General features: G+C 46.4%; 1 protein-coding gene across 2 annotated transcripts; it reads right to left on the reverse strand.

Annotated features, from left to right (window-relative positions):
* Positions 1 to 152: 152 nt before the first annotated feature.
* On the reverse strand, positions 153 to 14,209 carry CFAP100 (cilia and flagella associated protein 100). 2 transcript variants are annotated; one of them, XM_055806978.1, is made up of 15 exons: positions 14,096 to 14,209; positions 11,853 to 12,062; positions 11,366 to 11,466; positions 9,787 to 9,976; positions 9,078 to 9,145; positions 8,259 to 8,422; positions 7,607 to 7,687; positions 6,871 to 7,043; positions 6,636 to 6,792; positions 5,101 to 5,149; positions 4,414 to 4,571; positions 3,457 to 3,592; positions 2,777 to 2,979; positions 1,165 to 1,258; positions 153 to 587 (listed from the first exon to the last, which is right to left on the reverse strand). In XM_055806978.1, the coding sequence occupies exons 2-15, from the start codon at positions 11,956 to 11,958 to the stop codon at positions 474 to 476; spliced, it is 1,794 nt and encodes a 597-aa protein (XP_055662953.1). In that variant the 5' UTR covers positions 11,959 to 12,062; positions 14,096 to 14,209; the 3' UTR covers positions 153 to 473. The 2 variants fall into 2 exon arrangements, with proteins under 2 accessions (XP_055662953.1, XP_055662952.1); XM_055806977.1 differs by having other exon boundaries at positions 6,636 to 7,043.
* Positions 14,210 to 16,022: the final 1,813 nt, after the last annotated feature.

Genomic DNA, 16,022 nt, shown 5'->3' on the forward strand with positions numbered 1-16,022 from the left:
CTTCAGTTGTGCCTTTTCCACAGTAGTGGGGTGAAGTCTATCATGAAACTCATCCTTTGCGTTAAGGTGTAGCCTTTGGTTTTCGTAGTCCTTCATCAGATTTGTGATTATGGTATGTCTGCAGGTGCCTGGTTTAGTTGTGCATTGTTACCCAGGACTGCGATAGATCTCCCTAGTCAGGTTTGTAGGGGTAGTGATACTTGCATCAAAAACTGAATGAGAAAAACATCGTTGCTAGCAGGAGCCTTAGAAGCAAAATAAGAGAATTTTAATTTATTTTCGTAGGCAAAAGACCAATGAGGGGGGAAAAGGGGTTGCCTGACGCAGCAACTTTCCCTGGGATCTTAGGGTAGGAGAAGGGAATTTCATGGTACCGTGGGTTCATCAACTGAACAAAGATGAATGGAACGTAGATCTATGAAAAACTTTTTAGAGCAGCATCAGCCCTACATGCTGTGGTTAAGGCTGTGCTGTCAAGTGAAATAATACAAGTGTTCTTCCTTCTCCTTATCCATTTCTTCTTGGCTGTGGTTTTTCTCCTCTTTTGTGGCAGGGGGGTTGGAACGAGGCCCCAGCCTCCTGTCGCTCTACAGAGGAAGAAGAGGCACGTGCATCAGTGCGGTGCTGGGTGGCGTGTCTGAACCACGCAGCCAGGGCTGCTGGGTGCCGGCGAGCCTCCTGCCAGGAGCCCTGCTCCGGGGGGGCCAAAGCTCCGTTTGGCGTAATGCAGGGTGTGCCAAAAAAGGTATGGTTTCATGGTATGGCCGAGCTGATCTAGGGCCTTGCTGCTGGTGGTGGGAGTGTCTTGCTGCTGCTGCCCAGTTCCTCGTTTGCTGTTTTTCATGCTTTTTTTAATACCGCTGGGTTAACAAGTGGAAATGAGCTTACTGAGGAAACTGGCAAGTAATGGGAAGCACCATGCGGTCAAGATGGAAGGATGGGGGATGATGGAGGGACACTGAGCTGCCGTAACCTGCAGTATAACTGACCTCCCAGCAGTTGCTCAAGTTGCATCAGTCTTGTAAACTGGGCTACACCTGAGTACGGGTGCCACCCCCACCCAGCTATGCAGGGCCCCTGGTAACACTCTTCCCTTAAAAACTTGATGTTCAAGTGCCCCCAGCCTCTCTGCAGCAGGCTGTTGAGATGAATTACTGTACTTACCTTCTTTTTAATAGTTGCCTGTGATCTGTCCAGAATCCTTTGCAATTTTTCCTCCTGATACTGCTTCTGTTGCCTCAGCTTTTCCTCTCTGAGCCTTTTGAAGGGAGCAAATAAAGGATGGGTTAAATGCAGTGTGCCGCTACACTGATTATGCTTTTGGCACACAGCATCAACGTCTAAAGTTGCATCTTCCACCTAACACTACCAGAGCACAGGGATTTGGGTATAGCTGATGCTGGATTTTGTTGCTGTGAAGGTGGTAGGAGGGAAACACTCTCACTGGAGTGAGGGGTGGAGAAAACATGTCAAGCTTTGCAAATGGAGATGTCAGACAGTTGTTCACTGTTCCAGAGACGCTCTGTACCACCTTCGGCAGGTGACTTATGCTCTACAGCTGACCAGGATGCTCACCACTTTGTGGGTGAATGATGCTTGTGTCTAAGTTCTCACCAGTGCAACCAAGCCTGTAAATACACAGATGTGAGTAGGAGGGTTTCGCATCCATGGAGCTGTGCTTCACCTAAGTGGGCACAGTAGAGGTCAGTACTGTTAAATGGCTCCAATTTCCTATGGAAATGAAGTGCTGGAACAGAAATGGGCTCAAGCTATGGAACGTTGCAGCAGAGAGGAAATTAATTCTTAACCTTGTGATCTTCAGGAAAATTGTAAATTCTCTTTGAAGGTGTTTTTTTCAGTTGGTTGGTTTTGCTTTTTATTTGGGAGGGGCAGATTCCTTCCCCCTCTGTCCCAGAGTAGAATAGATGTGTGTCTTATTTCATTTTTTAAGTTGAGTGCAAAACTGTTCACAGGACATTAGGAAAAAGCATCACACCCTTTCTACTACAAAGGTGAAGAAAGATGAAGAGAAAGAGTAAGTGGGAGGGAAATGTCACTGTTCTGGCTTTAAATCCTCACCCTATTTTATTCTTCTTTTTTTTTTTATCTGCTGGATCTGATTCACTGGAGGATAGGCCAGATACAGCTGTCCAGCTGCACCTTTGCTATTTGGAAGGGGAAATTTCATGTGTGTAGCTGAGCCAAAAGGAATGTGTGTCATCTTGGAATTGTGTTAATTGACTACTATTTAATTTAATAATACAACTTGGGAATTTTGTAGAAGAACCATTTGAAAGCTGGTGTTGTTGACAAATGCCCTTATGTACTTCTTGAAGCCTGACAAAATACCAGGGCATGTCAGATTTGAGTGTGTTAACTAACTACAGAGGAGAGATTTTGTAATTAATCAGTTAAATATTGTTACTGCAAATTGTCATCTTACAAATGATTATTTGCACCATTGAATCTGGTTTTGTTTGTGGTTTTGTTTTTGGATTTTTTATTATTATTATTCCAGATTTTGCCCTTTTCTAATGTAGCTTTCGGGTCTTTCCTAATGCAGCTGTGGGCTGCTGCTCACTGATGGGGAGATGCAAGTACTGTGAATGCGAAACTTTTACAGAGGTAAAATGGAATGGATAGGTCACATGGGTTTCAATCTACTGTTACATTTTCACGGGTTGGTCTGACGAATTTAGCTTTTTCAGCAGCTTTGCTTTTACCTGTCAACGTTTAAAAATAGAGGCCCCATTTCCAGAAGAGGGTCTTGTCTTACCTTATCCTCCATTCCTTTTTTTTGGCTTTCTGAGCCTGTTCTAACTTTTCTGGTGGGATTTTCTCCAGGTCGTCCAGTAAATCATAGAGCTGTTTTTCTATCACCATTAGCATCTGCAGTGTCTGCAGGTTTGCCTCGCTTTCTCCAGTGCAGTGGCAATAGACTTCCAGCACCTTCTTGTTCAGGCTTGTGAGTATTTGGTCCTAGACATGAGAGGAGATATGGTGAGAGGCATGGCTGGGTTCTGCCCAGAAGAACCACAACAATCCTACAAAATCAGTGGAGATCAGTACACTTTAATTCCCTCCACAAGACCAAATTGCTTCTCTTCCAGCCTGCTTGGTACCAGTGTCTGGGATAGATGGCTGCACTGCACCAGTCTGCTGCTGGTCTCACCTTCCTGGCTTTGCTGTGGCCTGGGACAGGTTGCAGCTTGCCTGGTTGCCTCAGCGAGCCCTGGTCCCACCTCATACCCGCTGCATGGAGCAGATGCATTTGCCCCAGTTTGCTGCCCCAGCGGTGCTCCAAACCTGCCCTTGCTCCAGCTCCATTGCTGAGACATAGTGCTGGTCCCTCCCAAGTGCAACCCACTGTTTGCATTTTTCCCAGGATGGGTATGGCTGTGGAGAGGAACCATTGCTATGCATGCTGACCCCCCTTGCCTTGATCTCAGGAGGTACCTGGACATCAGTTTCAGATTCTCGTGGGTAAAAGAGGCGAACTTTGAGCTCCAGCTCTGCTATTTTCTCTTCTTCCTTGGTGATGGAGGATTTGAGGGCAGCTACCTGCTGTTTCAGCTCTGCTAACTTCTTCTCCCTAGGCCAGAAAGGAAAGGAGGTATTTCAAAAGGGCATCTGTGGAGCGCACGACTCCTTTGCTGCTCTCTGGCCTGGGACCATCCCTGCTGCTGGCAGATGGAGGTCACACCATGCCATTTCTGGGGAACTTGGACCCACAGCTCTGGGAGCAGAGGGAACTGGGGATTTTTCTGGTATAATAGTGACTGTGCTGGTGGGGGGGGGGAGGGAGATGTAGCACAGCTAAACATGGAAGATTTTTTTAATAAGATAGTTGGAGAAGTAGATTACCTTTAAAAACTTTCGCAAGGGGATAAGCTACACTTCAAATGGGAATACGTGTGTCTGCCTGTCATTGAAATACTATATTGCAATTACACTTGGGTTCCCTGCTGGTTTCCTCTAGGAAGGGTTTGCACTGAGTTGAAATAGGTGCTAGTCTGGATCACTCCAGCACCTGCCTTCTTTCTTCCTTTGATCTTTCTTTATGAGAATGACACAGTATTTCAGGCTTATGTCCCCTCCAGGATGCTAAATGCATTAGTTCCCCAGCCTGTGCCTTGAGGACGAAGGAACTAGTCCCAAGCTGAAGTCCTTTTTCCTAAATTACATAGATGGGACACTTCCCTAGGAGCTCCCAAGATGCCGAGTTCGATGGGCTGCAGCTGGGCTCTAAGGTATGAGACAGAGGCTCTTTGCTGTGTGCTGTGTGAACAGCATTACTCGTGGTCTGCAGCATGCAGCCTGATGGTGAGGTGCTAGTGTGGGGAAAAGGGGTCACCTGCGTTTGAAAGCTGGGGCATAGGGACCCCTTCCCACCACTTGTGGGATCACGCTTACGTGCTTTCATGTGTGGTGATGAAAGTGTGTTGGATCTTGTCCAAACTTTCCTCAATCTCCTTGGAATTTTGGATGAAAGACAAGTTCTCTTCCTCCATCTCCGCGAAAATAGACAGCAGTTGTTGGGGATCAGTAAAATACAGCTCAGGCCCCTGGAGCTGAAAACACATGCAGTGAGGTTTTGTTCTCCTCTAGCTTCTGTTCCATTGAACTACATGGAAGCTGGTGTGACCCAGTCCTGGCTGTTCAATTGCTCTCCCATGAGCAGATGTCTCCCACCTCCTGCCATGTGCACATCTTTACTCAGCCTCAGTAGCTCACACCCAAACCAAGTTGCGTTTTGGGGAGTAAACAGCGGTGTAAACAATTGTGAGTGGGAAAACTTCAATTTCAGACGTAGTAACTTCACTAATTTCAAAATCTCCCATTATATGATGTCATACCTTGCTGGGGGATGGCAAGCTTTGAGAAGATAGTACATTTTTTGGAAAGTTAAACTAAGTTGTTTACAATACATGTTGCTAAAACATGAACATTTATGAATTTATAAACATGCATTTATAATTAGTGGCTACAGTAACTCCTCAGTACCAAAATGAATGGTTAGAAGGTTAGAGAAATTAGTAACATCAATAAATGACACGGGACAAACAGAAAGTGTAATTATATCAACACAAGACTCCTGACCTCATCTTCATCTGAGCAGGTTTCGCTTTCTGCATCCTCCAGTGGACTTCTGAAAAAGCAATTTGTGTGTCAGGCCCTTAGAGAAATGACAGCTCCAAGGAGACCTTGCTACTGAGCTGTGAACACTGTTGTCGTTTGCTGTTGGCCCCTGAACAGTCCCTTGCATATTCACACGTTTGGTGCCTGCGGCCGTGGGCTACGTGGGGGTCAGTAGGAGCCGGGGGTCACACAAACATGCAGTGTGGGGGCTGTGTTTGCCTCCAAGCAAGCTGCCCCTTGAGCTGCTCTGGGCTCTGCTGGCCAGCAGCGTGGGGACATGACATGTGAGCCCTAAACAAGGGTGTTCATCCAAATGGCTTTAAACTCGATGGGAGGCTTTGGCTCTTGGGCCATGAGAAGGCAGAGGTAAAAGCCTTATTAAAAAGGCTGAGGCAGCAGCACAGCAAGTGTAGAGAAAGCCTTGTGCTCTGTGTAGGACATGGTATTGCCCCCAGATGACATGGTGTAGCCACCACGAGAGTCTGCAGTTTTTACCTGCCCTGGGAGAAAGACTGTTGAGTGCTTCTTGCTCTGCGCAGCCCGTACCATTACCCAGCAGTGCAGCCTTTTCCTTCCTTGCCAGCCCCAGGGACAAGCCAGCACAAGAGCTGGAAGGGCAAGGCAAGAGGTGCCTGACAGATATTGGCAGCAGAACCTGCTCATCACCTTCACTTGCACCTGTCACCCTGTGCCACGGAGGGGGGAAAACCCCTCCATTTGTATCATCTTAGTGCCAGCCACACTCATGTCTGCATTGTCCCTGCCACGTGGCAGCAGCCCAGTAACTGCAGTGGCTTCATGAGGGATGGCACGGGGCAGCCCTGCATGGGAGAACCTGGCACCTGCAATGCTCCAAGGCAGAGGAGATGGCCCTGCAAGCAATGGCTTACTTCAAACTCTATTGATAGCCATCAGGAGACTCACCAGATCCTCACGCTTTGCTCTTCCAAGCCATTGCTCATGCTCCTGCCTGCCTCTCCTCTTCTCAGGCTGGCCCTGCCTGCATTACAGCAGTGGCCACCTGCATCCCAGCACCCACCGCCTGAAGGCTCTTACTGAGGGTAGATGCTCAATGCAATGTGGTCTACAGCGACCTTGGACTTTCTGTAATCACAGAGCAGCAGGGAGCTATTTGCATGGCAGCTGTGACTCACAGTGGGAACCAGCATCTCAGCCACAAATAGGCCACACAGAAACTTTGCTCCAGGACATGTGCCCGAGGTCTACAGTTCCTCCTGGGGTTACCTCAAGGCCCAGGTTCTGTGGGCCAGGCTCTCAGCAGAGGATTTGAGGATGGAGCTCTGTTGGAGTGGGTACGTAGGTACTGACTTGCACACCTGATGGCTTTCTGCTGGTATTTTGATTTGTTCCAGTAAGACCAGAGCTCAGTATGCTCACAGCGAAGGTGGTGAGGAGGTTTCCGCTGTACTGGCTCCCAGTCAGGTGGGTGCTTTCTACACTACTTAAGTCTGTTGTTTGCAGTGTCTTGTACTTACAGTTTCCTTGTCAGTAGAGGCTTCAGGAAATTTCTGTGCTGTGGCTTGATCTCAGGTAACGACCTGAAATCCAGACTTTCTGAAGACAGCAGGGAACTTGGCACATCTATGTAACTAGCGCTATGGAGAGCGGCAGCATTTGTCCTGGCTGTCAGACCTGGAGGCAAGAAGAGATGTACACCGAGACCGGGGGACCATCCCAGTGAGGAGGGGGCAGCCCTTCCCTGGCACTCACCCTGCTCTGCGGTGGTGGGAGGCAAGGTGCTTTCTTCAGTAGCTTTGGATGCTGCCTTCAAATCCTTTTCCTTTGTTCTGTGTTTCTCCTGCCACTCCTTTGGAGACAGCTGATAGAGGAAGTCCCTGTACGTCCTGTATTCCTGCAGAGTATTCTTCAACTTGGCAATATCACTGGGTTTGAGAGAAGTGGACAAAGTTTGTTAGCAGGGAGGAGAGCCCCTGTTTGAACAAGTTCTTTCTAACTCTTGATATTCAGCTTCACCCAGAGAAGGGACAAGAGGGCACATGTCTCCTGGGACATGCAAAGACAAGTGGGAACCTGCCCCTGTGGTTCTTCACATGGAAGCTGTCTGGTCACATCTCTGTGGTCAGACCCTTGTTATGGCCCTGGGCTTGCTACTCTGGGAATTTTTATTTGCAAATGAATGAGAAATCTTGGAATTACAAATTATTTTTTTCATCTTTCCCCATTAAAGTGCATTACTTAGTTTTGTTTTGTTTTTAACCTGAGACTAGGCATTTAATTTTGGAATATTCATAATTTCAAAAATATCATTAAAAACTAGTTGAGTTGGTTTAAACAGCATCTGGAAAACAAAAGCTGAAACATTTTGAGTCTTAAAATTGAACATTTTTAGAAATCTTTTTCCCTGATTGCCGTTTTCCCCAAGGGCTGAAGGTATAGCACGGTAGGGGCTGTTAAAGGCTCGACAGCAATAGTGTGCAACCGTTACCTTTGGAGGTTCTCTATTTGGGAAGTGATCATTTGGATCTCTCTTATTTTCTTTGTCTTTGTTGTGGTTTCTTTTTCATTTCTAGGGAAAAATCCATAAACATAAGCTATAAAACAATTTAGCAGTAAGTGTGTAGTGGATTGAGGTGCATATAAAACGGAGAGAAAGGTGTGTGTGGGAGCACTAGAAATCTCTCTTGTAGATGTATCCCAGGTGAGCCTGGCTCCTGCCTGAAGGCAAGGACAGTAGGGGGTCCCAGCCACGCTTCCAGGTTAAGGCCTCCCTAATTTGGCTGCTGCTGAGCATCAGTTGCTGCTCTGCCCTTGTAATACCTTTTGGTGCTCAACTCGCTCCCCTGAGGGAACTGTTCCGGCTGTGAGGGGCTGGGCAGAAGCATCTCCCTCTCGTAAGGGTGATGTGAGAAGGGAAGCGGTGGGGTCAGCAGCAGGTTCCTTGTTGCAGCCAAATCAAGGGCTTTTGCAGTGAGGGGATTCCCCAGCTATTCTCCTTCCTCTCTTTCACTGAATGTGTGGGGAGAAACTGCCACCGGGGCTGTAACTCTGGGCAAACTCAGGCACAGAACATCTGCTAGCCAAAACCCCCGGGGGTCAAGCAAAAGAGCTCAACGGGTGGTTCCTTCAATTCCCATTACATTTTCAGGGCTTGAACAGAGTTTTTATGGTTCTCCTTCAGGAACTCGTCAAACATGGCAGCATCCTTCTCCAGGTAGTATTCAGCCTTTTCCAGTTTTCTTTCCTCGTCCTTTGCTATGTCCTCCATCCTTTGAATCTCATCCCGCTTTATTGCTATGGCATACTGAAACAAACCCAAAAGGCAACACGGTCACGTCGGTCGGTTGGTTTTAAAGCTGTGTTGGTTTAGCTTTGTTCTTGGTTACCTTATTACCTTATAGCTGTGGGCGGAGAGGGTAAGGATTTCAAACCGAGGTATGTGTCTTAGTGCAAACTAGGTACATAGAGGCCAGGAGATATTTCAGAAGTGACATAGCAAAGAAGCAGTGAAATCAAAGACAGAATCCAGAAGTCCCACCACTGCATTAACTCTGGCTAGCAAAGACTCATTCAGTCGTGTTACAGCACAAGAATAGAGGTGAATAACGAGGATGCTCCAGCACAGCTCCCTTATTTTGAGTCCAGAATGGCTCCCGGCTAGAATTTATGTATAGGGCACCAGGAGCCAAAAGATCGGTATGTCTGTGCATCTCACAAATTAAACAGCTGTACGGCTGCTGCTGGATGGTGCGAATAACCTGTGTTCCTTCCTTTCTGGGCTGGGGATTGCTGGGCTATGGACTGTCAATGTCTTTAACATAGTGCTTGGACAATCAGTTTATGAGGTCTGGTTGGTATCACCTCTAGGCAATGGATCTCAGGGGGAAAAAACCCAAAACAGAGCAACACAGGGAAGAGTAGTTAAATGAATATAAAGCAACATTCTTAAAGCCAAGTACCTCTAGTAAAAATATCTCTCTTCTGTCATTTATGTAGTCACGGAAGGTCTCCTTTTCTAATGGGTACTCTGAAACAGGATATAAAGTTGATCAGACTAGAGGGGAAATATGGCCAAGGCAAAACAGAGTGAATATATAGGCTGCCATGAGCATAAATGTCATTAGCATTGGAGCCAGCAGTACTGATTATTTTATTATAGTTTTGACCTTGTTTAGGATCAATTTCATATGGGCTTTCATGGAGTAAAACCAGGTAGAATGGAGTGGAGAATCTGGTCCTTACAAAGGTCAATGTCCTCTAGACATTAATGGCAAAGCTACTCCTCATGTCAGAGGCAAAACATTTAGACCCACACCCGCTAAAATCCAACTTTAAGGTCAGCTTAGTAGAAATGTCCACATGACACAAGATTCTGCAAACTCTCAGCTGACTCCCAGCTGATCCCAAGAGCTCCCAGCTCCACTTCATGCGGATGGTGGAACCCAGGCTACTGCGGTGGGGGTGGCGCATGCTCCCTGTGTAAATGCATGAGGTGGAAATGACCCAGCCACCCAGAGGCTGGCAAGATGCAGCAGGGAACTGTTGTGTCTGCAGGAGCTCGCTGACATCAGCTAGAGCTACCTGCTACTCCCATTCCCTCTTTGGTTTTTGCTTTAGGCTCTTACTCAACTGAGCAGCACCACTACAAAGACAGTAACTCTTCCTTACCTTTATTAAAGGCCATCTTCCACGAAAGACTCTGCTGAAGAGTTTTCAGTCTCTCTTCATTTGTTACTTGTTTTCTGACCTCCTCTTCCTCCTTTTGCAGAGCTTTCCTGAACCCTTTTTGCTTTGCTTTTATTTTAGTGGAGTAAGTAATTTTCTCATGGATTTTCCTGGTCTTCATCCTTTCACGTTCCTATGAGAAGTCAGTTATGTGGACAGCTTGGTTATGTGCTTTTTTTGCTGTGTTTTTTTAAGACGTGAGTTGTTATTCAGAGTCTAGAAATTTGCAGGCTACTGATACCCTGCTGATGCATGTTTGTCTGGTTTATCTGACTAACCCCAATGATACTTTCTCTTGAGGCAACTGAAACAATTTCTTAGCATTTGTTCTCGTTAGTTTGTTGATTTGTATTCTGCATCCGGCGACCAGCTGTGCCAGTTTGTACCTACTCAGTGTCCTCATTTTTTCCTTCCTGGATTATTCCTGGGAGAGAATGCAAATTTTCAGACATTCATCCTTCAAGTAAAAGGGAGCAACAGGACAGCCCATGCTCAGTACCAACTCAGTCCAGCTTCCACAAAAGTGTGTAAACCTTCAAGGTCAGATCGAAGGGATCTATTCAAACCCACTCCAGAGCTTTCTGGAGAGTAGCAGGTTGTTCATGCTCAATGCTCTCACATGGGCTGAAGTGTCATTCATTGCCCTCTGCACAGTTTGAGCTTCAGTTAGGCTGAGGACGTTACTCAGCAGACATCCTTAGTGCACTCCTTCCTAAGTCCTTCCCCATACTTCCATAGTGACCTTCAACCCAAGTGAAAACCAGACTACATCAGTCATCATTGTGAGGTGAGGAGGTTTGCTTAAGCTTGTTTGGAGCCCTCCTTTTGTGATTTAGAAGCAAAGATCTCTTGCTTTCACACTACTGCCTGGCTTCTGCAACCACATGCAACAATCAGTCCTCTCAGAGATGTGACAACCTCCCCACGACTTCCCAGCCCCTTTGGATTACATGCCCTAAGGGAAGTCCACTGCAGAAATAAGGAGAGGGGGACATTCCTGAGAACTAGTTCCTCAGTCTGGTGGGTTGTAATTCCCTATCTTATAGAGAGAAACTGAAGGCATGAAACTCATGTCATCCTTTTTCCTAGGCATCCGTTTCATTGGCACTTCAGAAGGTCACATCGAACGTTGGAACACAGCTCCTCAAACAGAAAGCCAAACCTTTTGAAGTGGAAAGCAAGAGATCTTACACCAAAGCTTTATGTAGAAATCGGTGCTAACAGCACTGGCAGGTATATTCTCCAGGAACAGGAATGAGTGGTCAATCTACCCTGAACTAAATAAACAAAGACAATATCCAGATTTTGCACTAGCAACCAGCAAGCCTGTGCTCAGATCTGCTCTTGGTAAAGTTAATCGCTTGTCATGGATTTTGGTGGACTTGACGCTGATCTGGGGGAACTTGAGCTGAACTTGGCAGCTATCATTTCTCTTGTGCACTAAATTTTAGTATTATATTCGTTGGTTGCCTCCCCTAGTGAACCGCTTGTGTATACATTGGCCTAAAGCATGTATACATACCGCCTTAACCTTTCTTCTTTCCTCCTCCCTTATCGAGTGAATATCTGGAGGGATTGTAAATGGATTTTTCATTGAGTTTTCTTCATCCTCTTCTGGGCTTTCTGCAAAGAAGAAAAAACAAAAAAAAAAAAAAAAGGATGAGGGTGTAGAAGACACAAGGCAGAATATGAGGACCCGTTGCAAAGGGACTCTGATCTGCTGCATCACGCCTGAAGGGTGGGCAGCTGTGCTCACAGCTGCAGATGTCTGACAACACTGAATCAAGAGCGGGGAGCTGGATTTGGTTTATAAGAAGCCAGTGATATAACTGAGACCTCTGTATTGTTTATGTCACTTGATCGTATCTGCTGATCAGCTCAGGATTTCAGCTGGGGATTTAGTAAGTCTGGAGCTGTTTTACCTGCCTCATCTGATCATGGGCCGAAAAGTCTGAATACAGACCTCTTTGACCTAACAACAAAAGGCTGCTGGAGCGTTGTGACCTTACCTGACAGCACAAGCTGGGTTTGCGTTCCAGATTTGGAAGAGAGACTTCTAGGTGTTGACTCTCTATGTGGAGATGGCATCTTTGATCCTGGCCCAGGGAAGACCATAGACAAGTCAATCAGCTGGGATCTGTCAGTCACTGATGCAGTAGGTTTTACAGCAGTGATGGGCCTCAGGGCTTGCTGGATCTTAACCACTGAGCCTTTTGGGTCTGTAGGAATTAACAAAAAGCTTCAGTAAGCTGGAAAATATTTGTGTTCTGACCCCATATTGGAGATGTTCAACCCTGGCTCGTGTGAAAGCTGTCTAAAACACAGTCATCCTTACACACACACTGATTGGGAAAGCAAAGACAAAAGTTTGGAGATGACAAGCAACTCAGCTCCCTTGCTTCTTGTTCCACCCACATCTCCAGTCCTGATCCACACCCATACTTTTTCATCCTCTTATTGCTGGTTCACAAGCAATATTTTTACTCCCTAAAGCTCTTACCAGCAATTACTTCAGCACTGTGGGTTTCTCGCAATAAGGCTGAAGGATTGTTTAACAGCACAGACTTGCTGTAGGGAACTCCACTGTTTAATTTTAGGCTGGCAAACTAAACAGCGTTTAGTTGAAAGTTAGGGGTTTGGTTTCTTTGAATCAAGACTCTTTTTGTAGTCTTTGCTATGGGTCCTAGGGGAAAAGGCATAATTGTAATGATCTCACTTACAAAAAACAGATAGAGCATTGTTAAAGTTATCGTTTAATCAACAAAGGCAGCAAGCTGGGTCCGGTGAGGTATTAGTTCAATTGACGCAGTTCTGCTGCTGGGACCATTCCTGATTTGCACTGGTATGAGACACAGCAGAAAATATCCTCTTCCGCTTGCACTAGTTTTAAGGCTATTTTAGAGCATCATTTTTTTACTCTGAACAGCCTCCAGTTTTAATGTATTTTGAGCTAAACTCATCTGGCCTAATTTCCACATACGTCTTTGGTGCTTTGTGTTTCCTATTGGCTGCACTCCTGCAGCTGCCCAATTAGTATCTTATTCTTTGGAGGCATCAAACTTTCACTGTTGATGAGACACAGAGGCTGAGGTAGAATTTAGGCTGTTTGAATACATCCCAAATGTTTTCTCTTTCATTTTCAGTTCTTGAAGTACCTTTTCCAAAAGCCTCTTTGACTGGTTGCTTAGATTTCACACCTCTCTGAACTCTGTGTAACTTAATGGCATATTTTTCTCAAGGGGTCCCTCATCTACATCCTGGAACAACATAACCCCTGATGATGATGTGGGTTTTGGAGCAAACCCCATCAGGGCAGGGATAGGAAGGCAGTCAAACACCTGCAGTGTTCAGTTGAATACATTTTGTGAAATATGCAGAGCACTAGCAGCAAAGATCCAGCGGTTCAGCCCTCTTAGCGCACACCTTGACTTTTGTAACCTAAACCTGTTCTCATAAAAGTCGTCTTGTTCATGTGATTCATTTAAATTCCTGCTACGGGGAATGGGGCTGAAAAGCAGGACCAGGCAGAGGATACTGGCATGTGGAAAATAATTGTCACGGCAACCCTCTGAGATAAAAGTGCTTTATAGTACAATTTTAAGGAAGTATAGGAATCTGTTTCTAAAATTAACTTATAAATATTCATTTTCTAAGGTATTATTTCTTTGAGGTTGTTGGGATTTTTTTTTTAATAGATTGTTTGCACATCACTTTAGAAATAATGCCTAAATCTAGAGAAGTGCTAGTTGGGCTAATTGTAATTATTAAGCTCAATAATGCAAATAAAAATTGCTTTGTTGCTAGAATCATTTGGCACATCTTTCACCGCCTCTTGACATTTTAATAATTCAGCAGCTACATCCTAACGGCCAGTAGCATGTGAATCGGTCGATAAGGCGTTCATGGGTTTAATTTACCGAGAGGTTTGTTAGTGCTTTTCGCTACCCTCGGGCAGCTGCGCAGGAAAGGTGCCGGAGTGAGCAGGCAGAGCGGCGGAGTTACACAGCCAAAGAAACCAGCTTTGTACGCCCGGGGCACTGGCGCCGTGATGCTCCCCGGGACCCCCCCAGCCCAAGCGCGGACCCCCCGGGCACCCGGAGTGTGTGTGTGGGGGGGGGGGACGGGACGGGACAGCGGGGGTGACTCCCCGGCGACACACGCAGCGGCTCCGCTGGCCGGGGGAGGCACAGCGTCTGATGGCGAAAGCGGAGCCGGAGCGGCTCGTTATGCCCTCACCCCTTGGCTGGCTCACCAGGAGAGCTCCGGCGGGCTCCTCTGCGGGGGGCTGCGGGCCCCTGGGGCCGGGGCCGTGCTCAGCCGCGTCCGTGGTGCAGCTCGGCCCAACTGCGGGCTCGGCCCGGCTCTTGTTTGCGCTGCCATGGAAACCCGCGGTCCCGCTGCCGGGCGGAGCCGGGCGGGAGGGCGGGGGGGAGGGATGGAGTAGGGAGGGAGGATGGAGGGGGGAGGGATGGAGAGAGGGAGGATAGAGGAAGGGATAGATGGAGGAGAGAGGGAGGGATGGAGGAGGGAGGGAGGGTGGAGGGATGGAGAGAGGGAGTGATGGAGGGAAGGAGGATAGAAGGAGTGATGAAGGATGGAGGAGGGAGGGAGGATGGAGGATAGAAGGAGGGAGGATGGAGGGAGGGATGGAGGAGGGAGGGCTGGAGGGATGGAGGAATGGGGGGATGGAGGGATGCATCACTCCCTTCTGCCCTTAGCCCTGGGTCCCCTGCGGCCGGGACGAGCCCTGATGGAGTGGGGCTGAGCCAGGCGGGTCCTCCCAGTGTCTGGCCGTCCCGGGGAGGCTTTGCAAAATCCCCTGCCTGGCTGTGGAGCAGGCACACCGGTGGGTGTCCTGAACCAGCTGCTTGCTGGAGTTCAGGCATTGGGATGAAAAAGAAAGAAAACTATGGTGTGAGAGGTCTCCATGGCCTGCTGGATTCTATTTGTTATTTCAGTCCACTTCAGGCAACCAACAAATATAATACCAAAATTCAGTGCAGGAGAGAAGTAATAGGTCTGGGAATCGGGTATTCAACCCCATCTCTGCAAGCAAAGCGGTGGGTTGAGGAAATGGGAGTTGGAGCCCCTCATCATGGAAATGACCATAATCTGTCATTTCATAGCCTCTGCCTTGGTCTTTCTGCTGGTAAAGTCTGAACAGTTACAGTCTGGAGACTATGTGTAGTATGGGTGAATGAACTGTCACTTACCGGAGGTTCCCCAAGTCAACTGTGCTATGGAAACCCAAATATGACCTTCCAAAATAAAAAGTACCAAAGATAGTTTGCTAAAATATCAGCTGAAAAGAGTAATGTTTTTTAATGCAGGAAAAGATCCTTAAATCCCCACATTTACTCTTTCCTGTTTCTGAGAAGATCAAACCAGTTCCAAACGAATCATATTTTTCTCTAGACTCTTTAGACTCTCTATTAATAAAATTTCAGCTTTCTGAAATAGCAGTTTCTTTCGTTTACTGATAGGTTTCCAAATAGCTTTCTCCATCTGAATAACTCGTGTAATAAATAGCATGATTTTCTGTAAGTGCAAACTCCCATTTGATTGTTATAGTTCTTTTCTGTAGTTGCTGATTATCAAGAGACTGGATTGAGGCAACAGAGGGAAAATGCTTATACAGAAAGAAATTTCTCTTTATTCTGCACATGAATGCTTTGATTTTTAGCAGTGATGCAGAAAACCATAGTGCTATCTTTAGCATGTTTTGGGAAATTTCCCAAACGTATTGGGGAGTATGTATAAAAAATGAGACTACAGAATAATTTCTATTACCAAAAAAATAATTCAGGAATAAATTGTACTTAAGATGTATTTTTCTAAAGGCACAATATCAAATGGTCTTTGTTCATAAATACCAGTTTTTTACAGAATTGCAAATTTGCTGCAGTGGTAACACCACAGAAATAGATTACAGAAAACTAAGACTTTTGAACAGCAATGGCTCTGTCTGGCATAATCCCTGTATCAATGAATGATACATTTTCATTATATCCGTTGCTCTGTTATGTGCCATCCTTGCTAAACACTTACTTTCCTGAACCGGAACAGAGCTTATTTAAAAGCAGAGATCTATTTTGTGAATTCTTGGAAATGTGCAAGCTCTTCATAGCTTTGGCTCATTGTTCACGTCCCATACGTGCCATAAGCCACTTAGGCATTGC

This window comes from Falco peregrinus, chromosome 5 (genome assembly GCF_023634155.1).
Source record: "Falco peregrinus isolate bFalPer1 chromosome 5, bFalPer1.pri, whole genome shotgun sequence".
NCBI lineage: Eukaryota > Metazoa > Chordata > Aves > Falconiformes > Falconidae > Falco > Falco peregrinus.

Excerpts from the sequence above, each read along its gene's own strand:
- CFAP100 (XM_055806977.1), bottom strand. The coding sequence starts at position 11,958 with ATGGTCTTCCCTGGGCCAGGATCAAAGATGCCATCTCCACATAGAGAG. Across the intron at positions 7,044-7,606 it reads CAAATAGAGAACCTCCAAAG|TGATATTGCCAAGTTGAAGA; the intron begins GTAACGGTTGCA and ends TCTCAAACCCAG. Across the intron at positions 5,150-6,635 it reads CCTCTACTGACAAGGAAACT|AAGTCCACTGGAGGATGCAG; the intron begins GTAAGTACAAGA and ends TTGCTTTTTCAG.